Genomic DNA, 26,426 nt, shown 5'->3' with positions numbered 1-26,426 from the left:
TCCGAAGGCAGACCATTTTCCTTTTCTCTCCCTCCCTGACTTGCCTCTCTCGCTGCTGCTGCTCCGTCCTCTGCAGCCCTGCTACAATTCAATTTACACAAATTCCAACTAGAATTTAGTTCAAATTCCTTTTAGACAACCAATTAAACAAACACACACAAGGCAGATTGAGTGCAGCTTGGCTCTGTGTCAGTGTGCTGTGGATTGCCTTGATATGAATCTTTAAAGTACACAAAAGTCAAATCAATAATTATCTTAACACCTTCACATTAACATTTGCCTCTTTGCAGGTTTTATACAGCTGGATGATATTTGCACAAAATATTCAAACACACTGTGCTACGTTCCTGTATAATATGTGCCTATGCATGTGTGTTCTTTGACACCAGGCACTGTATGCAGGTTTAGGAAACAAGAGGTGACTTAATCTGTGTGCAAGAGCTCTGTGTGTTTACCATATGGGAAAAGTGCTTTTTTTTTTTTTTTCTCCCCCACATTTTAGGTCTTGATTTGTTTATATCCACGTTGCACAATTACAGGCAAACCAGGACTTATAAACAAAGTCACAGGGGATCACAAGTTGTCCAATTAATTGGATAGTTTTGGGAATGTGGCATCCTTCTGAGATTTGTGGTTTTGGCTCCACTTCAAATCTCTCTAAATTGAGTGAAGCATGATGGACCATAAAATGTCACGTTTCAGGGGTGTTTCCTGCATTTTCTTTGGGATTATTTTGTCAGGGTTACAGACCACAATGCAGTTCACTTAGACAACCTCTGAGACAAAACTTGGCAACGGCTGAGGAGACTTTATTGCTGCTCTTGTCATGAGTGTTTATTAGTACTGTGCTGTCAAACCAAACTGACAACAGATTCTTGTTCTCATTCACAAATATCCTGAAGAAATTTAAATCTTTAAACCTAAATTACTATTTGGTTCATCAAGCAATGTTAATTCAAGCTGTAAAAGAAATAGACATTTGGGGAAATTGGATTATTTGCGTTCATGTACAGTACATTAGCTAAACAAGTCATTTTAAGGCACTCAGATTTCTTGCATTTGAAGACAGTAACCAAAGACAATGGGTCTTACTCTTGTTAAGCAGGAGAATGATTTTAGCCATCCACCATTTGATAAACTAAGTTAAGAGGTTATGCGTTTCATTGGGTTTTAGAGGAAAACTTTATTCTCCATTTGCGTTCTTGCCAAGATTTAGATGAGAAGATCGATGCTGCTCTCATATTTCTTTGGCGAATATGAAGCTACAGACAGAAAGCCATTACTCTAATAGTATAAGCACTGGAAACACAGGAAAACAGTTAGCTTTAGTCTAGATAAAGATAACAAAATACACCTACCAGTACCTCTAACATATACAACTTGTTCATTGAGTCCGAACAAACTTCTAGAAATCAATTCCCAACATACCTAGATTTTATCCTAATGCAGATACGTTTCTTAGAATAGTTTTTTTTTCATATCAGCTCTTACAAACTTTCATGCATCCTGTATGCTTTTTTCTCTTGCATGTTGGAACTTGCAGAACAGGTTCTTTTGTTTGTCCCTGCTTTGCTTTACATGCTTCTTAGTATATACACGCTATATTATGCATTTGATTTTTTTGCACTGATTTAAAAAGAGCAATGGATGATCATTGCTGTCCTTAAATAGGATAACTAAGAAAGTAATAATTATTTTTCTTTGTGTTATTGTTATTTCAAATTAATTCTGCACTTCGCTTGTATCAGCATTCACTGCTGTTACAACATGCACTGCTTTGCATATATAATAGTTGAAAGTCAATGCAAGGATAGTTCATAAAAGCTTGGAAAGCTTTTCACACCTGAATCGTAGCCTCAGATATAAATCAAAATAAAGTGATTCTGTCCCCAGAAACAGATTCCTTATGTGCTTTGTCATTGTGACATTACAAACAAAAAAAATATGTGCTCTTCTTTGGTTCTAATTGTTTGTGCATGCAAGAACTTCCTGAGTGGATACCCCAGCTTGGCATTCAATAGATGCAGGTTTGGGTGATGTTTAGGTGATGCTGAGGACCAGGAGGATGAGACGCAGGCTGACACTAGGTCTGACACTGTGCCGAGAAACACTGCTGACATGCTGACGGAGTGGTGAGAAACGAGATGGATGGATAGTGGGAGGGAGATAGTCAGGAGAGGAGAGAGGTGGAAGGTCAACCACAGCCACATGTGAAGTGTGGGGCTGACATCTGGACGGCACCATCTCTACTACTCCTCGCCTTGTTGTGTTTCGGTGTTTTACGTGGGACCTCATGGTGCAGTAACACTGCTGAGTTTAAGGCATGTCCAAACTGCCCTTAAAATATCTAGTTAGCAATTATCTATTTTAAAAGCTTTTCAGCTTGACGGCATTTGTGATTAGTTGTTTTTCAAGAACATCAGTTTGAGTTTAAACTTCATTCACTGCTCTTTTTTTTTTTTTTTTTTAGGTGATCCAAAATCTTTGCAAATATTATTTAAGCTCAAAAAGTGGGACAGTTTAATCAGACTAAGAAGAACCACTTTGAGGTGCCTCTCTGCTTCAGGCACATGGTTGTTAGATTATCCATTTGAAACCTGCTACCTGCTAACCTCCTAGCTTTCCAGTATTGAACTGAGGAGATTACATCCAATAATTAACTTAATAACTTCGAACATGACAGTTCACAGCCCGTTCATATACCGACTAAGGTTAGACAATAGGCAGTGTTTGAACTCCTCGCTCTAGCTCTTTTTCTTTCATCACAAAATTACTTCTCTCCCGTTTTATCTCCATGCAGTGCAACACGACGAACACCTTTGAGAGGAAACTGCCTGATAATCCTCACTTGTATGATTCATTACATCTTGCTCCATTGTTTCAGCTCACAGCGGAGTACAGTCTTTTGAAATAGCTGCAAAGTATCAGATGATCAAATGGAACATCATGCAAACTGGTTTGCTGACAACATATTCAGGCATTCATTTGCACTGATCAGTCTTCTGCAGGCGAAGTGCTATTGTTATATATGTATGAGTCAGTATAGAATGTCACAGGAGTCAAATTGGGAGATCTAGTGGAGACAACTGGGTCAACAGTGAGGTGAGCTGGGGAATTTGGAGAAGAAAAGGGAAAAAAAATCAGAAAAAAAGATCTTGCTGCTTTATTTGACTTAAGGAAACCTGTATACACAGGAGTATTGTTCAGTAGGTAGAACATGTACATGTGTTACCTGTAAATAAGGTCCAATCAGATGAAAGTTAAATTACTCATGGAGAAGTTAAATGGTGCAGCATCTGAGAGCTGGATAAGAATAGAAATGTACTCAGTTTAATATTAGAAAATCACACCAACCAAGATATTAATAAGGCTCCTAGAGTGGCTTCAAATGCTCAATATATACATCTAAAGCAAGAAATGCTATGTGAATGAATGCATCTATCAACTGCTATCTTTAACCACACTTAATATCATCTTTACTGACCTGCTTGGCCCCACTGCTCCCTCTTTCTTCCCTGGAGTCCAAAGGTTACCAACTGTCATCAACTTTTACCATGTTGCCAAAGCAGCAGCTCAAACACACTCACCCTAAGTGCACACTGGCCTGGTTTCCCACTGCTGTAAGCCGTCACTGAACACACAGAGTATGCCTGACCAAAGGTGCACTCGGTGCAGCCACTTTTATGACTTACCTACTAATGGCTTTCTCCTTACTGACATTACACAACACACACATTTATTTGTGGTGAGGACCGAATGGCTATATGTTTGTCTTTCTACATGCGTGTGTTCTTACAGATTGATTTTTCACAAGAGGTTCATTAGGTGGTGTTTGTTCATGCAAGACCTCAGCTTCCAAGGGCGGTCCATCCACTGTGGGTGGGTGTGTGTGTGTGTGCATGTATGTGTGGCATTACAGTAATGAAGGTTGTCAAAGGGTCAGGGAATCTGGAGGGGGTCTGAAGAAATAGATGTGGCCTTCAATCAATTAAGAAGCAAGAAAGGAATCAGAGTGCTGCAGAGCCAGTGTATTGAACGATTGACATGAAAGAATGAAAAGGGAGGAAGGAAGGCCGTCAAAACTTCAGATGGTGTCTACATATGGTCGGTAATTAGGGAGTGTGTTGAAATCCAATTATAGATCTACCACCCACTCGCATGTTTATGGTAGTTAGGTGCGTGCGTGCGCGCGCTAATGATTTTCCTGGTTCGGGTTGTGATATTTACACTTATTTTCAGGGTGACCTTTTGCGTTATGAAACATCCTTTTGCAGAGCAGTTTCAGTGACAAGATAAAACGATAAACAATAAATTTCAGTTTTAGTTAACCCAATTATTATATTTGCTGAGTAATGAGAAAGACATGGATAAAGACATGGATAACAGACAACTCTGTCACAGTCAAAGGCAGCACTAGAAAGCAGCTGGCAGGTATGTAAAACTCAGCAGCCATAGCATGCAAATATACCTGACCACTGTGTGTGTGTGTGTGTGTGTGTGTGTGTGTGCGTGTGTGCGTGTGTGCGTGTGTGCGTGTGTGCGTGTGTGCGTGTGTGCGTGTGTGCGTGTGTGCGTGTGTGCGTGTGTGCGTGTGCGTGTGCGTGCGTGTGCGTGTGTGTGTGTGTGCCTGGTCAGATTGGAATTCCCCGTCTATGGCCAGCTTTGATGCACTATTAACTGTCATCCAAGTAAACAGAACAGGTATGCAAGGGAGTTAAGACTTAAGACTCTTTATTGGCCTTATCCATGTAAAGGTTAGTCAAACACTCAGGGTTATATAAATGTACTCAGCACAGCGTACGTGCGTGTGTTTGTGTGTGTGCGTGCTAACCAGTACTTCTCTAATATCATCATTGATAACATATCACATTTAAGGGTTTATTTGTGAAAGTAATATTTCTGTCTTCTCTGATTGTTTCTCTGATTGTTCTGTTGTTGTTGTTTTTTTTTTTTTTTTTCCTGCACTTACTGTATATAACTGTGACGCTGTAGTTTGTTTACCTTGTATGAGTGCATGTCTGGGCAATATGTACAGCTACTACCAAATTATATACTCTTGTCAATAAATGAGAAATATTTGCTGCAAGGTATAGCTTTCAGCGTGTGCTACGAAAAACTGGAGCACTTTCTACAGTGAAATGAAATTCACCAGAGGGCATGCATAATGTTGTCCCCGTATCTTTTGCTGATGTTGACCACCTAAACAAAGAATACTCGGAAATTAAAACAGTAGACTCATTTGCCTGCATTACCCAAACCAGACATTTTGATTTGCAAATATTTTGTTCAGTATGTATTGAATACAAAGCACAGTTGTCTTTGTTAAGAAGCATGGAAGGTACATATAATACAGTACGTTAATATATTTTTAAGAAGTAGTAAAAACACCTGGACTGTTTTTAATAGCAGGCGAAAGATAAATGAGCATAAACCATTATGGTTGTGGATTTGCAAGCTCAGGTTTCACTGCTGGTTAAAGAACTGTTCAGTGCTGACGTTTGCAGCACCAAATCATCAGCTGAAAGAGCGACTGACATCAGGTTACAGCAGCAGGACGGTAATCACAGCACGAAACTGGAGTTGTCCAACTTTCAGTATTTCCATTGTTGTCCATGCAGGTTAAAAGCTGAGTCATTTATAGCACAGTCAGCTACACCTTTGAAGTTAAGCTGCCGTTTTATGACTGGGTTTTATGTGAAAACAGATCCTGGTAACCTCATTGTGACTGAAACAAATAAACTGAAGTGAATTGAAATTGTTTGTTGTTGCTCCAGAGTTGACTAAGCTAAGGATGCCTACTTTGAAAAGACTATGTTTACTGTTGCTTAGTAAGATTTCATGATGTGGTTTGCTTTAATTTTTGCTGTCTTCTTTATTCTTCATTTTTTGTTTTTGTTTTTTTTTTTCTTTTTCAACCTCCACCCTTTCCTCTAACCCTTTTCTGTCCTCATTCCAATCCCAACATCTCCCTCTTCTGCTAACCTTTTCTCTGTTAGCCAACTTTGGAGCCTAAACTTAAGGTATGTTTAGTATAAAATACCATAATTATGTGTATTTCCCAGGGAGACAATTCTTTTTTTAAGCAATAGTTTACTATTTGACTACTTGTTTCTTCAAGATGAGAAACCTGGCATGAGAAGCTTATATCCATAGCATTAAGCCTGGAAAGTGGCGAAACTGCTAGAACGGCTCTGTCCAAAGGTCAAAGTTCCTGCTCCCAGCACCTCTAAAGCTTACTAATTAACACATCTTGTGCATTTAAGCTGTACGTAAAATGAAGTGGGGAAAAATGACAAGTCACAGGCATTTCTTGGCCTGGTTTTCTTTTTGTATGGATTAAACGAATGAGGCAGCTAGTGAATTAAAAATATCATTTTTTAAAATATGATACTTTTGGCCTAGATTACTTTTACATTTGAAATGTTAATTCTTATTAAACTAAGTCGAAAACCTAGTAGAAAACTTTTTTACTTATTTTAAACTTATTTTTTTTTTATTTTTTATTAGCTTATTCATAAGAACCATTTCCTTCCCAAATGTACTTTTCTATGAGGGTCATAGACAGTCTCTTTTCATGTCCATGCTACTGTGTATAGATATTATACACAGTAGCAATATATATTAAATAGATATTTTATGACAGCTAAAGAATTTATGGCGTCATTATTATGAGTATTAGCGTTAAATTGTCATTTATGGTGTCTTATAAATTTCTTTGTATTTGGTCCTTATCAGTCACAGAGATCTTTGTAAAATTGATTTGCCTCATTTAGTTTTTACTATGTTTGTTATGCACAATTTCAGTCTTGGATGATTGTTTGACATTAAACTTGTCAGTTCCTGTTTCCACATTACAGTATGTGTTAAACATGGAACTGTGACCATTTGTTTATCAGCATTGTTAATGCCATATGTTATATTATATTAAAAGTTCCTTCTGTTTGTCAGCTGCGCTCACTTGTTTATGTGCTGTGTTCTTCTAATCCGATTCCCTCTGATGGTATTTTGGTGGGAAAGTTTTCTTTGGGTTGCCAGGCAGATCTTTCTCTCTTTTTCCCATCTGATGGTGATGATGATGCTGACACTCATGCTCATGACATGTGCATGAGTCATGTGTCACTGTAAAAACAAACAGTCTGTGTCATCATCGCTGTTTCCCAGGATGTTTAGGGGTTATGTTTGTTTGGAACCTAGCATCATGGGTTATGACCATGATGCTAATGACATGTTGCTACAGGTTCTTGTGCCAAAATTACATTGCACGCGAATGAGATCTTAATACTGGGCCAACTGTGTGGTTTCCAGCATCAAAACAGCTGTTGCATGGCACATGCTCACCAGCCAACATCATCCCTGTCTGTCTTTCTATCTGACTACAGTCCCATAATGGCAAGGCATCGTAAACAGCTTATTTCACACTGTGCAGTCTTCATATATTGCCATTAGACTTGTGTAAAGAAAAGTAACAAGACTGGGATTATTACATTAGAAGTTTGGGGACTTGGGAACAAAATGACACCATCTTTTTTAGAGACCCTCAGATCTGACAGAGAACATAAAGCGTGTTTTTTTCCTTCACCTCTTTGTTTAGCAAAGTTGCTGTGTTCCCAGATCTCAGCACTTACTTTGGGTAGGATGGTGTTCTCAAAAATAACACACAGGGTGGCCACAACCCCCAAAATATGACCCATGTTGGTAACAAACTGATTATTCTTGAAGTGCTCAATGGTTTTATGTGTGAGAGAGTGAAAAATGGACATGATTACATGTTCGTTATGTAACAGTTCTGTTTCTGTTGTTGACCAGGAGCCCAGCAGTGGAAATCCCACCCAGGTGACCCTGAAAGTTGACCCAGGTGGATTCTTCCTCTACTGGAATGTGGGGTCCGGCCAGGTAAGACACACAAACACAGAACACTGGCTGGTCTTTGATCAGAGGGGGAGATCAATATAAAAAATACAAAGAATCTCACTAATGAAGGATTTATTGCAGTTGATTATTAAATATAGACCTTTGTGTTAATGGCTTCATTCTTCTTGGACTCTTGCTATAAACAGACTGTTTCAAATGAACAGGATTGGGAACTTTTAGTGATGTAGACTACATGTGTACTAGTGTTGTTGTATACTATAAATAAAATATCTATATTACACTTACTTGTTTTCTTGAACTCTGCCATATACCTACTATCTGTCTTCATCCAGCTATTTGATCTGTGTTTTCAAATCGTTGTTTGTTCTTCCTCTCTTTTTGTATTTGTCTCCTATTGTGGTTTTCTTCAGTCCATTAGTTCAGTCAAAATGAGTTTAATCAGTTTGTCTGTGTCCTGGCTCTTCTCCCCTGTTTCCTTCTCCCTGATGTCTTTGTGGTCTCCATCCTTTTAGCTCTCATTCTCTTTGACTCTCTCCATCCATCTGTACTTCTCAACATCAGTCCCGTCCTCTATGTTATTTATTGCTGTGCTGTGTCCCTTTAGTATCAAATGATGATTATATTATGTTTGTGAATCCCACATACAAATCAGTCTCTGTGTATTTTTATCTTACATCTTTACTTTGTCCTTCCTCTGTCTCCACTCCTACCACTTATCTTTCTGTTATCCTTCCGCCGTCTTGTTTATCTACTGTATGAACAGTGTGTTCAGTCTTGGCTGTGTGCTTAGGGTTGTTGTCATGTTGAAAGGCGAACCGTTGGCCCAGTCTGAGGTCCTGAGCGCTGGGGAACAGGTTTTCATCGGGGATATCTCTGTCCTTTGCGACATTAGGCTATCCCTCAGTCCTGACCAGTTTCCTAGTCCCTGCTGCTTTTCCAAATCATGTCCAATCAATTTAATTTGCCATAGGTGGACTTTCCGAATGCGCTGTATCTGTGTGATGTTGTCCTTGTCAGATCAAACGACAGAGCGGTTTAATTAACTCCCCCACATCTTCCATCCCTCCATCTCAGTCTCCCCTCTATGTCTTTCTTTCTCTCTCACACACACACTATCGCTCTTTATTTCTGGCTGTCTGTTTATCCAAAAGGCATGTATGGAATGACCTGTTGATGGCCAATATGACCATGTTGTGTCCCTGTGTTTTGGAGCGTGGTTGTACATAACTGGGCCAGATCACATATCATCCTATCTGTTTGTGTTCATGGATTCCCAGATCAGCCAGCAGCTTTAAACACTCATCTTTTTCTGATGTCTTGCTCATGCACGTGCCTGTGTGCGCATGTGTTCATATGTTGGTCTTGAGATTTAGGCCATTTGTCGCCTAAGGTGTGAATGTGACACTGTTTAGTCAGTCAGCTCATCAGTCATTAAATCCTTTCACCGTGATGGTGAAGCCCTTCCGCACTGCAGTTTTATGGAGACGGACATCTTAGAACAAGAAGTCACTACAGGCAGAAAACATACTCATGTTTAGGCTGTTCAGAGTACTCCACTGTGACACTGATGGACTCGTATTTGGCCGATACAATGTTTTCTTTTATTATTACATGTATTTTTCTTATTTGAAAAAAAAAAACAAAAAAAACAGGCACCTACATTACCCACAATGCAGCTTGGCTTTGACAGTTTAGCCAAAGATACAGGTGTTTGTCTCTGCTAATGTCACATCAAGCAGCCACACATTAAATACCCTATACAATTCTTTTACGTCTGCTGTACTATTCCTCAGTGGCCTGTAAACAGTGTTTGTTAAACGCATTCAAAGCCTGTCTGCTTCTGTAGCAGGATAGTCAGTCGCCCTTGTGGTAAAGGTATCCGTCGTCTTTGTAGCTCAGCCGTATTCCCACTGACAGGATCATTATTTCAAAATATCAAATTCAATTTGTAGCCCTGTACTGACGTCCTCTGATGTTGTTCTGTTCATTAGCTGTGAAATGCAAGACTGTTTCGACGTCACATTATGTGTGATGTGAGTAAAAGGAATGAAAGAGATTTTATCTTTAAACGACTACAGTTCCCATGTCAAGGGAAATTCACTACTTCACTAGGAACAACAAAAGCCAGTGTCAGCTCATTTTCCTTATGTACTGCAATATTTTTTTTTTTTTTTTTTGTCCTTAGTTGCTTACTGCTTTTCATCTTTGTTGCTGTTGGCGTGGCTGAGCTGGATTGTGGACACTATTCTTACCTCAGTAGCGGGAATGCAGCTCTCTGTTGGTCACAACCACAAAGAAATGAAATCTGCCTCAAAACCTCCAGACCACCCAGGCCAAATACAGGGAAATGTGGGTATTTAGACATTTAAAAAAAAAAAAAAGGGGTCAGACGCTGGCAGTGACTAACAGTAGCTCAGTTATGTTATTTATATGTTCAAGGTTGCCCATTTTTAAAAAATGATTCTTATTAAAGTGGTACTTTTGAATTGCAGTTCCCAGAGAGCACTTCTTCGTCAAGCTGTGTGATCAACCTTTGAGTATAATAAGTTTCTACAGTGACATGGGTTTAAATCTGGTCAGTAGACACAAAAAAAAAAATAAAATAAAAGTGCCCTCTGCTCCTCCTGGAACCTGAGGCTTTTCTGCACTGCTCTAAGGTGAACATAAGTGCACACAAGGAACTGTGGCTTTACAGAAGTCTTATTTCAAAGTGAGTGTGCAATCCCAGAGTGAAGCTTTAATTCAGCGTTGTGGCTCCCCAGGAGATTTTGAACCAGAGCTGAAAAGAAAGAGGACACTGCAACACAGATATCCAGCTATTATTAATTAGAACAGTTAATACACTTTTTCAAAGATGACAAGGGTATTCTAGACAGAACCCATTTCTCTGAATAGAGGTACCCAAAATATTTGATCTCCGGTGCAGTTTTTTTTTTTTTTTTACTGCTCTGCTTTTCTTATTACTTTAGATGTGAAATAAGACAGAGTTTGGACATGATCAAGATGTATCGAATATGCTTTGTGGTGTTCAAGGTGTGAGTGGAGCTGCACTGCATTCAATGGGGCAGTTTTTAGAAACTCAGCAAAGACGTGGAAGGACATCCAAAAGTCTGTAACCCAAAAATATCACAAGCACTTTTGTACTTGAGCTTAACTTAAGAAAAGAGGTTAGAAAGTCGCATTTCATCATAGAGAGGAGGACACATTACTTATGTTGTATTTCACTTAGCACACACACACCCACATGCATAAAGACTGAGGCCTCGTGAGTTTCGGACTCGGCACCTGAATAGCCTTTAAAACTTGCCCTCTTGCTAACAATATCCAGTTACAGTGGAAGACAGTGCTTGAAGGGTCATATCAGTTATTTCTACAATAACTCTTCAAGTTGATTGTGTAAAAAAAAAAAAAAGATTCAAATAAAATATTTGTTGTTAGTTTTCTTATTGTAAGATCGGCAGGTGGGTTTCCATGTAGAGGTTATATTCAATAGCCATACAAGTCTAAAAGCAGCAGCTGAGTGAACATCTTGAACATCCCGTGTCAGCCTGTTTCCAGCTTCTTCTTTTTTCTCCATCTGTCATCCTTCCATCAGCCCCATTTTATCCCTTTATTTGAATTACCTGTCTCCTACTTCTCACAATTCTATACACACATTTCATAACTTTGCCTCCTCCTCATCTGTTTTATCTCATTCCCTGTCTCCCCCTCTGAATATGTGTCCGATCACCTTTTCTCCAGGTCCTCCTCTTCATTCCATCCTCCATCTATTTTCTTTCTGCTCACTTATCTCCCTCTGTTTCGTGTCACCTTCCTCTCAGGCCTCACTTTGTTTTTACATATTGCTTTAAATATCTCTGTACTTCCCCAATGTTTCATTTGTCTCTGTCTCTTTCCCAACACCTTTTCTTTAGGACAGGATTTGCCTACCTTTTCTTGAGAGCAATATTTTTTTTTTCTTCCATCCTTCTATAATAATCCCACCCCCCACCGCCTTTTCCTCTTGCTTATCTCCATCTCTCCATCTTTGTGTAATGTTCAGGGGTTTGGCTGACAAGACCTCTGACGTGTGTCTGTATGTGTGTAAGAGCCCAGAATTTCCCATAATCCCTGAGTCGGTGGCGATAACAACCAACTGTCGCTGACAGGCACAGACACACACATACACACAGTGGCTTGGCAGTAAAACGAGGGAGACACACCCCAGCATGCACCAGTCTGCACTGTTCTTCTTTTCCTTTCCCTTCCCTCAGTGACCTTCATGCTTTATATTTATTTTTCTTTAAGTCTGTCCACTTGTTGCACTTTGACAACTTTTATATCACAATGTTACTGGAACTTCATCTCAGTGAGATTCAGTCTTGCGATTTTAGCTGGGATAGCTGCCATGTGAGTGAGGGCCTGTTACCATCTTAATCCCGAGCCCCACTGAACATCTTTTTTGCATGTGAGAGCACATCATGGGATGTTACTCACTCAATTTTAAAAAGCATAACATTTATCTAAACTTCAAATCTAAACGAAATATGATTCAAATCTGTTTTTTAAAGCAGCTTCACACCTTATCTAACCACAAATCAAAGTTAATTTCAGTTTTACTTCTCTTTTCAAATTCAGTTCTTGTTTCACTATCCAGCATTTTTAACTCTCCCTGTTTTGCAGGTTATAGTGCTCTCAGTGTGTTTGCCCTGATTTATCCTTGTCAATCAAGTTTCTATCTTAACCTCTTTCATTGAAAGCAAATATCTGGGTTATTAGAGAGAACAGACAGGACAGGGTTTGATGATTCATGGTTTTTACAGAATAACACCATGTAGAGCCGAGGATACACTGCACAGTCGAACCGTGCTGACCAGGCTGGCTGTTATTCATGGCCCTCATGTTTCCCTGTTTAAGAACATTTCTGCAATAATTCTGCTCACCGTCATTGTGTGCACAGATGATTTGTCAGTTAAAATGTCACTTCCAATAAACGAACATGAGCGTTTGATGAAGTGCTGCCGAGTTGATCCTGGCAGAGCGCAGCCTCACCTGCCACAGCAGGATGACTTAAAATGCACCTGGCACTGCGACTAATCCTCCACACTGCTCGGTTTTACTTTGTTATTGCTTTCACACTTCAGCTTTTGGCTGTTGTCCTTTTCCTCTCTGTTAATACACCTTCAGTTTGTCTTTCTCTCCTCCCTGTGTCTCTCTCTCAGGGCAGCTGGTAGCCATCAGAGAGATGAGGCAAAAGCTGCTCCTCTAATATAAACTGAAGGGTGACTTCCTCTCCTTCTGCACTCCATCTTTACTTGCCCTTTGTTTTCCACCCTGCTCTATCAATTTTATTTCTCCTTCTCAATTTTATTTCTTTGCAGACCTACCTGCTCCTATCTTCTTCTTCTTCATCAGTGCTGTTTCTCCTGTGGTCCCTTCTCTCCAGAGTTATTGCTCCTTAATATCTTGCAACAACACTTCTAATCTCCCCCGTTCTCTCTATTGGCGTGGGAAAGTGGGCAGGAAGTTGCTCAGACGGGGAGATGGGGGTTCAGGGGAATTTTGTTGCCCCCTCGTCCCTCCTCCCAGACCTCCTCCACATTTCCCCTTTACCCTGAATTCTGCTCTGTCTTCCTGTCCTTCCCCCTGTCCCTCCATCCTTCCCTTAAGGTGAGCAGGACATGTCAATTACACCTGGGCTTTTAGACATTTGCCCCAAGGGATGCAATTGAGCTGCCACAGAACTCCAATTTAGCCTCTAATGGCATGGAATTGATTTAACATATGTTGACCAGATTGAGGGGCAGGACACACACACACACACACACACACACACACACACACACACACACACACACACACACACACACACACACACACACACACACACACACACACACACACACACAGTAAACCACAAAAATATTAACTCTAGACTGATGAGTGTTTAGCTGTGTTGTGATTTTACCAAACCCCAGGATGTGGCTCCACTCTTATTACATATGTTGAACTAATGGAAGTTAGTTGAACTGTGACATGTTGCCATCTTGCTGAGAGTTAGATTAGAAGATCAGTACTTCTCTCCTAGTACTTCCCCTACATTTGCCTGCTGGATATAAAGCTATAGGCAGGAGACAGTTAGCTTTGCAACTGGAAGCAGTTAGTGTGACTCTGTCCAAAGATCAAGAAGAAAATCTCTGTAACAGCAACCCTAAACCTCAGTAATTAACACATTATATTTCATTTGTTCCGTTAGTTTGGAAAATTTTGTGTCAGTTTGTGTTTTTCCTGGGATTTATGTGCGGGACTATTTCAGTGACTCTCTTGGCTGATTCTTACCTTCAGACAGAGCCAAGAGAGCTGTTGCCTCTTGTTTCCAACTTTATGCTAAGCTAACCGGCTGACTGTAGTTTCATATAGAGATAGGGGAGTGGAATCAGGAAATGTATTTCTTAAATGCTGAGCAGTTCCTATTATGGATCAAGTGTCAGCTGTCTCTTGTGTTTGTCCATCCAATCCAAAGATACAGAAACGTGTTGTAGAGCCACTTGAGGATAGCTGCTCTAAATGATCTGCTAATCTGAATTATTTTGTGCCAGCCACCCAGTGTTTCAGTACTAGTTTTGAATTATCATTCTGAATGGTTTCAATCTTTTGATGATGTGAAACCATATACCATAATACTGTGTGTGTGTGTCTGTGTGTCAGTCAGACCAATTTCAGAAATGTGTTTTTAATATAGTAGCAGCTTCTTACAGCTTTTCTTGTAGCTTGTGTGTGTGTGTGTGTGTGTGTGTGTGTGTGTGTGTGTGGTAGAATGAGTGTTGGCAGGTATAAAGTAGAGATCTAATAGAGATTATCTCCCTGGCTCAAGTCAAAACATCCACAGTGAATTAACTTGAAACAGAGGGTTTACATAACACACACACAAACACATTCTTGCACACACACTGCTGAATATTTCGCAGGGGAAGTTGAGTGTGTTGGATGATAATAATATGACAGCTTCCTCTCACTTTCTCCTGTCTTGGTTTCTTCTCTTCACTCAGTCACATATATTATTTTCAGTTGACATTATCTCTTAGTGCACATGGCAGAGTAGCCTTTATTTTCACTTTCTCTCCTTCTCACACTCCCACACAACCAAGAAAGTTGTTTTTTCACTGTATGATGAACTGAGACACTGCACGGTATCGAATCCATTGTCTAAGCAGATGCTTCTACCCAAAATATGTTTGTTTCTGTGTGTGTGTGTGTGTCCTAACCACAGTGTCCTGTTTTGTTTGCAGTGTCCGTGTCTTTTCCAGATCTATGAATTTACTGCTTAGTGAGAACATTATCATAACAGAAATAATCACAAAACTTACAAAAGTAAGGCCAAAGTTGTACTGAACTGGAAATAGAAATGGTGAGAAGCGAAGGCTGATAACATGTGTGTCACATTTGTATACTCAATGTGAAGCTAGAGCCAGCAGGAAATTTACTTTGCTTAGCACAAAGACGTCCAACAGGGGGAAACATGAGCCTGCCTCTGTCCAAACGTAAAACCTCTTCAGACAGAAAATTAAGTGAAGTTTTGACAACCAGTATATTGTCAGATTGTTCAGACCCCGTACAGCCAGTAACGGACGCTTACAGCTTTGTGTGGTTTACTGTGTGCGTGTGTGTGTGGTAGCCTAGCCCCTGACGTAGACATCCACCTTGTTTTGTGCATTTTTGCCAAACTTTGCATTTAACAAGAAACTTACATTGTCAGTAGTCGCCCCATGCTGAAAATTGCACACACCAGAGTTCACTAATTAGGACACTGTATGTTTGTTCCTTGGGTGGACCAGTCATTTTTCTTCAAGTCTTGTCATCACTATGAGGTTATCATGGGATTAGCAGTTGCCAGAGGACATGGGGCCAAAGAAGCACATTTCCAAAAATGTGAAATTATTCCTTTAAAGTGCTCACTGTTACTTATAACTCCACTTTCATGCTGTGTTTACTGTCTTTCTGGCTGGGTGTGTATGAGGGGGCTGTGGGCAGCTGCACATGTGGGCTTGTGTTGCAGCTTCACCCTCACTGATTGATGTGTGTTTGTCTTTTGCGAAAAATTTACGATTCCTGCAGCTATTTTTGTTTTGCGTGTGTGTGTGTGTGTGTGTGTGTTTGGCCCAGTTCAGCCTGTATTTACTTGCACTTTGAGGCATTTGGTATGGCTGTTTTGTTTATGGGTGCATTCACTTTATTGATGTTATTGCTTTTCTTCGTATAAAATATGATGTTTCTCTTCTCTAATGCGTTTGGACGGACTTCATTCTTCATTCCGTTTCTTTTTGTCTAAACCACTTCGTTTTTCTCCCTCCTCTGTTTAGGTTCTAATATTTCACTGAGTACTTACCACTCTAGATCAGTTAGTCAGCTAAGTGGCTAAAATGTGAATGTTAATGTATCCACTTCTGTGCTTAATTCCTTTATTTTTGCCCTCTCCCGAGCACAGAAATATGAAGCTACTGGGAAATAAACTGGAAAAGGTGCAGTGATAAAGGTGAAGGCTTAGACAGACGAGGTTCAGATGATATACAGAGGAAATATTACGAGGTGAGACAGAGTTATAGAGCAGTCTTATGCTTCACAGGGTTATTACAGTGAGTGTCCCCCTGCCTCTCTTTCTGTAAACACCTTGCCAACTCTCCCATCACAGCCATAAAACAGTCTGAAGTTCTCCCAGCTCTTTTTCTGCGACGTTTTAAAGTCTCCACTCCTCCACACTGACTGACCGCTTGGGCCACAGCCGAGCGGTGGAGGGTGGAGACGTTCGCTGTCCGGAGACCACGCGTGTTAATGCGTGTGTGTGCGCGCTCGTGAGGGTCAGGTTTCCCCATGCCGTCATAACGTGGCATTTGAGCAGCTGTGATTGGTCATTTGAGACATATTTAGCTGTGGTGATCTTTCAAACGCACAAGTCGGCGCGCCACAGGAAAGGAGTGGATTTCTCTTGATTGTTCGGTTGCCCTTTCATATTTTTCTAATCTTGAGAAAATGAATGGAGGAGAGTGGCAGGGAGAAGGAGGGGAAGTGAAAATTCAATCAAAGAAATGAAGGAAGGAAAGGAGTAAGTGAACAAGAGCTAATCAAAGCACATTAATATTTACTGTAATTGTGTGTTTAAATATAGACTAACCCACTAACTATTGTTGGACCTACACACACAGCAACAGATCTACAAAACATCAGGTACTTTAGAATAGGAACAGCTTGTCATGTCTAAAAGTAACAAACTCTGCATACCAGCAACCTTAAAGCTCATAAATGGTCTCTGGCTGTGGATATACTGGAAGATTTGCATCAGTCAGTCTGTTCACTTGCCAGGGTTGTGGAGTATCCTTATGTGTATACATGTAAACATCATCTCTCTATTTGATTTGTTTTTTAGTTACGCTATATCAAGTTCGGTTTGGTAAAATTGGGATACTGTGCCATGAATCTACCTGGTGCAGGTGTAGTTATGGTTTAAATGTTAAACTGTAGTAATGTGAAGGATGAGCTGTTGTCCTGATCTGGTCATCCAGTACAGATGATAAGCTAGAGAACGTAAATCCAGCAGATTATATATTTACACTAGTTAACATAATGCCCAACCAAATCAGTAGCTCAGGGTTCATTCCAAAAAGCAGGTTAAACAAACTCTGAACTTAACCCTGAACTCTGAGTTGATTAACCCTGAGATGGAAACTGAGTTTTTGGCTTCAGAGCAGCTGATCACTGTTACTTAAGCACATGCTTATACTTGTACATGCTTGTACTTTGCATTGTAAACAGGTCTATGTTCTTCCCAAATACTGAATCAGAAATTCTTGTGCAGAACATTTTCTGAAAGAAAGCTTCACAGTGCACAGGAGAGGGAGTTGGTGTTGGAGATAGTTGCTGCTTCAGTCAATGCCATATGTTTGGAAAACAATTACATTCTGCAGTGTTTTCATTCAACGCTTACCACACTTTGTTTCTTTGAATATGAGGCTACAGTTGGAAAAAGTGGGGACATGTGACTAAAGTTTATATTCATTTGCTGTAAGTGCAATCCAATGGGGCCCAAAGCACCTGGCCAGCAGCTGAAAATGAAAAATGGGAACGCTGTAAGCATAGGCTACAGTAAAGGCTATTATTATAACCTCATTTGATTTAAGCATTTTTGACACATTAAAGAAAATAAACATTTCTCAGTGGTTTTATTTCAACATGCAGTGTATTTAAACTATATGCTATATATTTTATTCTGAACTGAGGATAAATCCATGATGCACCTGTGAGGAGAGATCGCCGTCCTTATACTGACTGATCCTGAAAACAGAAATAAATGATCGTCTGTTGTCTAACCAGGATTTCTATCTGCTTCTCCCGATGCAAACCTCTGAAAATGAATGCTTCAATATAAATGAAGAAATGAAACGGGCTGTCTGACAGCTTCTGCTGATTTTACAGAAGTTAAGAGTAAGTTACCGTGGTAACTAGTTACCTCCGAGGTTAAATGACCTTTGTTTCTGGAACAGAAACTGAATTTCCCTCAACTCGGGGTCAACAGAGTTTTAACAAAACCTGCTTTCTGGAATACACCCGGTTTTTTTGAATCAGTGTTCCTGTATTTGACTGAAATAATTTACTAATTTAAAGCATCTGTGGTTTTGGTGTCATTTCTTTAGTGTGAATGAACCAGACTTTGAGCAAAGTGTATGGCTCAGATTTTCTCAGCTGGAAAAAAAAGTTCCCTTTTGTCTACTCGGTCCATTTAATCCATAACTAAGTAGAACAACTTCGGAATAATCTTTAGAAGGGATGTGGAGTTGAATTCTGGGAAATGTAGGAAAGCATACAGGACAGCCTGAGGGACAATTATTTAGTAAGTTAAAGTAAATTCTAACACTTTATCAGAAAATGACTCCTGGAAAACTCTCACCCAGACTCATTTGGAGCAATAACAAGCCTTAGCTGACTCTGTGGTGATGAATGGAGTGAGCTGTGTTTGGGCTTTGCACTGACAGATGAATGGAGCGCTACAGCTGCCATGACTGGCTAAATATTACACACGGAAACACACAGATACACACATGCTAACTGAGCAGAAGGCTGGAATATGTTAGGAATGTGCTCGCGGAGATGACCGACCTTCACACGGACACATGCGCCACTCTGGCGCTCACATACACACAACTGAGGTCCCAGAACAAACACACGCATTACTTCACCTTTTTCTGATCACGTGCTAACACATCTACACTAGTCTTGAGTGAAGATTTCCTCTTGAACAATTGCTCATGCTTTTGAGTCACATGCAGCGAAAGCACACTGACTTCCAGGCCTTTTCCACACACCTACACACACACACACACACACACACACACACACACACACACACACACACTCACACTCACATACACATGCCCTGTCTTGCTCAACAGGTCAGGATGTTTCACAAGTCAAGACCTGCATGTTGGGGATATGGCTGTGTGTATATTGTTGCGTCTGAGTGTGTGTCTGTGTGTATTTTACATTACTAGCCAGTGAGAAAAATGTCAAAGACACACACACACACGGGTGGCAGACAAAGTTGTAGTCTCATTACTGTGGTCTCCAAGGAGTCACCATGGAAATGGCAGAATGAAACCACGGCCTCTGGGAGAGGAGGGGTGTCTGTGTGCGCGCCTGTGCACGTATCGTATGTGTGTGTGTCCTACAGACCCAGAAGTGCTTTATTCCCCCAGGAAGTAAGTTATTCTCCACAGGCCAATCAGAGGACAAAGTTTGAGACAGAGTTTAATCCAATTGGTCCAACACTTCTGACCTTTATTACTTGTAACCAATCTCAGGGGAGCAGACAGTCTGCAGGGTGATGACTTCACAGTTAAAGTGAAGCAATGAAAGAAGGAGACGTGAGGAAGACATGAGTTTCATAACTTCCAGAGCCAAGGGTAGTGACTTTATGAGTTTGTCTTTGTTGTTGTGTTTGGTAAGAAAATACCAAATGGATAAAACAAGGACAAGCAGACTCAGATAAAGAATAACAGCAGGAGAGACATAAACATTTATTTTTCTAATGAAACATTTTAACAAGGGGGAAATGTAAATTGTGTCCTGAATATGCACAGAAAACCACAAAGAGATTGAGATAAAGACAAGAATATGGGGATCAGTGACATGGGTGAAGTACGGCAGCTCAGGGAATGAGTGCATGGCTAAACAAATATTTACAGCGTGTCTTCCTCTGTTTATGACCACACTGTCCTCCTCCTCCTCCACTCTGTCCATTTTTTGTCTTCGTCCCCAGTACCAGGCAACACTGCTATTTGTCTGTCTTGCTATTTGCGGTGTATTTTTTTTCTTCCATTTGCATAGGTGTGCATGCATTCATGTGTTTGTTGTTGCAGTGCCAGTCAAGCAATTGTGCTCCAAAGATATGAGTGTGGTTGTGTTTGTTTGTATCAACTCTCTCTCTCTGTTTTCCATTGTCTCACTCACACACACGCGCAGTTAATATGTCAGTGGTTGTGTTTTATGTCTAGAGAAGCAGGGGAGTCTGATAAAAGATAAATAAAAGAGGATTTAATAGAAGGACGAGAAAGGCTAGACAGAGCAGAAGCTTTTGGCCTGGGGAATGAATTTTTTTTTTTTTTTTACACAGACATTTATTCAAGTTTTTCTGCTTTTTCCATCCATCTAAAACCAGGCTTTGTTCTGTTTCTCACACAAACAGCTTATAAGGAAAAATAATGCATATGAGACATGTTTGTCATGCCACCATGCTGCTTGAACATACTTGCCCCTGTTATCAGTTAATACACATTTCCTGTTTATTTTTTTGTAAATGTTGGTAAATGTGGTGCTTTGAGTAAAATGCTGACTGCCCACTGGTTTTGTGCTGGTTTTACTGCAATGATCATGGGAACATTTTATGATATTAGTCTGTGGAAGCACATATTATCCAATTCTGAGTTTGCGGACATACTAACATGCTCACAGACGATGCAAACCTGTTTAGCAGGTAACGTAGGATGTCTTGTTCACTATTTAACATGGTAGTCATGTTAACATGCTAATTAATGTTCTAATTAGGACTTGACACCAGATGCTGGTGGGAAGGGTTTTAGTTTTGTAGGTATCTGGTAAAACTTCCACCCGACGATAGTGAAAATGAAGTCAGCAGAATACATTGTGCTGTGATCATGAATTTTGTGGCAATTCATACAATAAATATGAAGATATTTCAGTCTGGAGTAAACCGACCTGCATTGCCAGTTCCTTTAGCTGCTGGTGTGGCCGGAGATATGAGGCTTACATAACAGTTTTTTAAAAATGAGGCCAAGCATTTCCTCCCTACCATTACAACTAATCTGGTTTATCTCTGCGCTTTTTTTTTTTGGGTGATAATGAATAAATACCAAAATAAAACGTACGCTCTGTACAAGAAGCCAGTGCTGAGGCTAATTTCATTCTTACACACACTCTTATGGTTAACATGTTGTATTTGTTAACACAAATCTGACATCTCTCTCTGTCTGTCTTGTTGGAGGTGGAGGTTCTGGACATCAGCACCATCAGGGACACCAGAATAGGAAAGTACGCTAAGCAGCCAAAGGTTGGTACTGTTGGAGAGGGGGGGAAAAAAAAAGAAGCTGACACCACCTGTTGCTGATAATTTTGTCATCGGATTAGAAATGTGATGCTCAAATGTGACTTTCGCCACTGTGTGTGCGTTTCCTCCCTCAGCCGATAGTGCAAAGGTGACAAAGTGCTAATGAGCCTGCTGTCAGATGGACTGTCAGACAGGAAATGATATAACGAGCAACTGTTGGCGAGGAAGTCATTGTGTAAGATCGTAAAACTGGCTGAGAGAAACACTAATGTAAAACCACACATTAGTGGTAAACAGTTGAAACATGGCTGTATTGACATAGTGCAGAGCTGTGGATCTCTTTGGTAAGAAAAACAAAAAATAAAAGACTCTTTGCTGAGTCGATAGGAATAGTCGTTTAGGAAATAGAGATCAGTGATAAAAGGACAGTGATTGTTGGACTTTCGTTCAACAGGTGGGCAGAAAAATGAGCCCACATGAATACTGATGTTACCCTGTAACTCCTGTATGTTTTCACCATGTCACCTTTTTTAGATGTGGATTTACAGCTTATTATTATTAACATTTATATTCAGAACAAGTTCCCGTTCATCTGGAAAAATCCACTGAAACCCGTGTGAACAAGGCCTATTTCTTTGAAGTGTGATCTGTGTATTAACATCAGTAATGTGGACTCTGTTCCTGGAAAGTTCTTGATTGCTGCTTACTGAAAAGGGCTATTTTGTGCCCTGCTTAGGCTGTATTTTTCTTGATTAAGAGTCATCCATGTTGATTTGTTTAATTGAAATGAAAGAGACATGAGAGAGAGGGAGCGACGAAGAGAATGCATAATTGATGGATGGAGATTGAGTGGTGGAGAGAGAGAGGGTGGCCTGAAAAGGAGGAAAGGGTTGTTTGGTTAATTCGATGAGAGCACTACATCACATGCATCACATTTGCCGTTCCCGGGAGACCGAGAGATGGACAAAGACTGGAGAGGATGTGGAGTTCATGTGGACTAGTGAAACCATTGTTGAGGTCACTAAAGTGTGTGTGTGTGTTTGTTTTGTTGACATGTCCCACAAAGTACACAAGTATAAAAGTGTGTGTGTGTGTGTGTGTGTTTGTGTTTGTCAGGACCCAAAGGTGCGAGAAATAGTGAGTGGTAAGGGTGACAACGGAGAAGGAAAGTTGGTATCCATCGTCCATGGCAACGACCTGGTCAACATCTCCTTTCTCAACTTATATGCTACACAGGAAGATACAGCCAAGGTAATCAGGGACACCACGATCCTGTAATCTTTACATTGTTTTTATGCTGGACATTCAAATTTTCTTCCTTCCTCTATACGTAACATCTTCCTCGTTTTCCCCCTTTAGTTGACTTTGTCACGTCAGGCTCTTTACTGATTACTCACTTAATGTTGACATAAAGGCGTGTGCATGTGTAGGAGTTGTAAAGCAGGTGTGTGCGTGCGTGCATGTGTGTGTTGTATATAGAAACTGTTTTGACAGTAGATGAAAACTCAAACAACCCTGTTTTATCCCCGTGTGCAATCATTCTTGTGTGTGTGTGTGTGTGTGTGTGTGTGTCTCTCCAGTTTTTTACAGATGAGCTCTTCACGTTGGCCACAAACATACTTTCCCAGAATGCATCACGGAACACCTTTCTCCTCAAAGCGTAAGGCTTTGTGTGTGTCTTATGTTGACGTTGAGCAGCTGGAGGTTTTGGACTGTTATTTTAAAAGGCTTGTTTTTTCTTACTGTTTCTTTCAGATACACTAAGTTGAAGTTGCAGGTCAGTCAGGATGGAAAAATCCCAGTGAAGAAGTGAGAAACGCACACCAACCTCTTTTTAAGCTTTATACCAAAATTTACACGTCGTTGCGCTTCACTTCTTCTTTCCTTTTATTCGCGCCTGACTCTCTTCCAGTTTCTGTCTCACTCTTCTTCTTTAGGTCACCTCTATTCACTGATGTCAAAACCTTTTTGCTCTCTCATATAAATCCCTCCAGACTTTTTTGACTAGAGTTTTATGTTGTCTAAACTACATGATGAACGGTTCGGTCTTGATAAAACTGCTCTCTCTGTCTTTGTCTTTGTCTCTGTCTTCTAGTATTCTCAAGATGTTTTCAGATAAAAAGAGAGTGGAGACAGCTCTGGAGCAGTGCGGCCTTGTCAATAACAGGGTAATCATCCATCAGCAACCACTGACCACACAGATAATCATGGTGTTTGTGGGTGTGTGTTGTTTTAGTACATACATCACCACAGGTTGAAAAACCTGAAACCCAGTCTTTCAGCCTTGGGTGTTACATGCCATCCTCATTTTTTTTCATGGTAAAGAAGGTCAGAAAAAGGTCTGCAGGCCTTAAAATATAGAAACATATATATAACTGTCCACAAGAGTTACAAGTGTTGGTTTTTGTGCATGTTAATTAGTGAGCTTTTGAGGCTCTGCTGCCTTTCTAAAGACAACTAGTCATTGTGTTTACCATACATCCTTTAAAGTGGTGCTGATCTTTGAGCAGCAAAGGAAAAAGCATATTTTACAAAATGCCAAACTATTCATTTAAAGCCTTTTGACACACAAGATATTTAGCAAGAAAGAAGAGAAGCTAACATTGGAATAGATGAATAGTAGTTCCTTTATGTATAAAATAATCAGCTAAAACCATAGACTTAGGTGCAGGCAGAATTTAATATCAGTTTGGAACTGTAAGATTTCCCTTCAAGGAAATGCTAACAAACATTGATTCAATTCTTCTTTCACACCTGAGAGTCAAATGCAAACATTTGTTTGTTTGAAGTCATTTGTTTCTTATGCTTTTCTGTTCTGTTGTCTCTGAATTGTAAAGTACCACAGGCTTTTGGTTTGGTAGGTGAAACAAGGCTTCTTGTGTCTTGATCAGTCGGTGCAATCTTCTGAAAATCTGTTTGGAGTCACAAGACACTTCTTTTGGAAAAAGAGACCAGACTGTGCAAACTGCACCGTCAGCATTTCTCTTGCTATTGTTATATTGGCGCCCTCTGCTGGTTGTGTAGATGAAGCCGTGGTAAGAAAGTAGGGAGGACTGAGGACTGGTGCCTTTGAAGCACATTAACACCAGGACTCTGTCACTGTGTCAAATCTACTGATTTAACAGATGCAGTAAGTGAATGAGCCATAAAATGTCAGGAAAACACCAATAAAGCAGGAGTTTAATGTTGTCAGTATTCATACACTCATACAGTAACATGTTTTATCCACTGATAGAATATGTTGGACTTTGTATTGTATCCAGAGTTCAGTAACGTTTTTCCCCATGTGTTTCTTCCATGTCTTTCTACACGATGCTCTGTGTTGTCTCTGCAGTCAGAGGGAATAAAGCCAGACGATTTCACGTGGGAGGCCTTCCAGAAATTTCTCGACAACCTCTGTCTCCGGCCTGAGATACAAAGCATCTTTGAGGAAAGGTATCTGACATGAATAATACTTTCACAACATATGCTGCGATTTTCTGCTATGTTATTTATTTAACCCCCACCCCAAATATTGTTTGTAATGATGCTCTAATAATATTTTTAGGGATCCTAGTAATGTTCGAAACTTCAGTGCCTAAGTGACTATAAACACATTCTATTCACTGCATTTTTCTCTGTGCTCCAGTGGCTCCAAACGAAAGCCGTTCATCTCTTTGGACCAGCTGACGGACTTCATCAACCGCAAACAGAGAGACTCCAGACTGAATGAGGTGCTGTACCCCCCCCTGAAGAGAGAGCAAGTCCGACTGATCATGGAGAAATATGAGACCAACACCAGCCAGCTGGAGAGAGGTGAGTAACTAAAGTGGTATTTATTTTTCTATTTAGATACATGCAGAGCAGCTTAAGCTTTTTTATTTTTGAATGTTGAATCAGTGTTTGATTGTTTTGCGTTTGTGTTTATCTAGTTATCTGTAAGGAAGAGACCAGGACATTTTTGATTTCATGAACCAAATAACAGAATGATCTTATCTAGCAAAATGACAAGATCCCTTTTCAGTGTACATGTTGCTGTATCTTCTTAGAGGTGTGTGTGTGTCTGTCCTTAAACAACCCATTTGGATAATTAGGTTTATAGATGTAATTGATTATGGAGGATTGGGCACAGGTTGTCCACTTACAAACTTCTCGGCCATGGACTGGCCAAGGTCGTATCCGTTGTACTCATGTGTAAAACACCCAGTGGGAGTGGGCGATGTGGGAATCACTCACAGATCTGATTAAATGTTCCCCCACATGTGTTTCTGTCGTCATCTGTGGATAAAATGTTCGGAAACTGGAAAGAGACAGAGCCATGGCTACTGTGAGCAGCTGTGCTCGGACACTGGTAATCCTCAGTCTGTAAACTGATCCACTCCCTCAAAGTGGACCAGTGGCTGTCTCTCCCTTTTGCTCTTACAGTCACTTCACTCACCAGTACAATTAAACCAAGCGTCATGAACAAGTGGAACTGTTTTCATAATCAAAGTATATAAACTGTCCCCGTCTCTGTGCTGCAGACCAGATCAGCTTGCAGGCTTTCAGTCGATATCTGGGAGGAGAGGAAAACGGCATCGTACCCCCTGAGAGGCTGGATGTCCTTGACGACATGAACCAACCGCTGTCTCACTACTTCATCAACTCCTCACACAACACTTACCTCACAGGTGAGAACACACACACAAAAGCACATACCTCAGATTGAATTCAGCTTTATAGTTACATCTCTCAAACTTTTTTCCCTCTCTCTTGCTCTCAGTTGGTCAGCTGACTGGTCTGTCTTCAGTGGAGATGTACAGACAGGTGCTGCTGACCGGCTGTCGCTGCATAGAGCTGGACTGCTGGAAGGGCCGACCGACGGACGAGGAGCCCTACATCACCCACGGGTTCACCATGACCACTGAGATCTCTTTCAAGGTGGCGTCACTAGGTTTTAGCAGTCCTGTGTTACTTTTACTGTTTATTCAATTCCCTTTTAATG

At 40.5% G+C, this 26,426-nt stretch overlaps 1 protein-coding gene across 2 annotated transcripts in view; it reads left to right on the top strand.

The window, feature by feature from the left end:
* plcb3 (phospholipase C, beta 3 (phosphatidylinositol-specific)) overlaps window positions 1-26,426 on the top strand; it is a 43,056-nt gene that overhangs the window by 3,900 nt on the left and 12,730 nt on the right. The window contains exons 2-11 of one of the 2 annotated variants that reach the window (XM_026318145.1): window positions 7,807-7,893; window positions 21,401-21,466; window positions 22,580-22,714; window positions 23,044-23,123; window positions 23,219-23,272; window positions 23,559-23,631; window positions 24,798-24,898; window positions 25,092-25,258; window positions 25,966-26,112; window positions 26,205-26,362. In XM_026318145.1, the coding sequence (XP_026173930.1) occupies window positions 7,807-7,893; window positions 21,401-21,466; window positions 22,580-22,714; window positions 23,044-23,123; window positions 23,219-23,272; window positions 23,559-23,631; window positions 24,798-24,898; window positions 25,092-25,258; window positions 25,966-26,112; window positions 26,205-26,362 (1,068 nt within the window). Of the gene's footprint in view, window positions 1-7,806; window positions 7,894-21,397; window positions 21,467-22,579; window positions 22,715-23,043; window positions 23,124-23,218; window positions 23,273-23,558; window positions 23,632-24,797; window positions 24,899-25,091; window positions 25,259-25,965; window positions 26,113-26,204; window positions 26,363-26,426 lie in introns of both variants that reach the window. The other variant, XM_026318136.1, reaches the window with a different exon arrangement.

This window comes from Mastacembelus armatus, chromosome 18, assembly GCF_900324485.2.
Source record: "Mastacembelus armatus chromosome 18, fMasArm1.2, whole genome shotgun sequence".
In the NCBI taxonomy this organism is placed as follows: Eukaryota; Metazoa; Chordata; class Actinopteri; order Synbranchiformes; family Mastacembelidae; genus Mastacembelus; species Mastacembelus armatus.
Note: the sequence above shows the minus strand (reverse complement) of the source record. Positions and strands in the feature narration are given on the sequence as shown.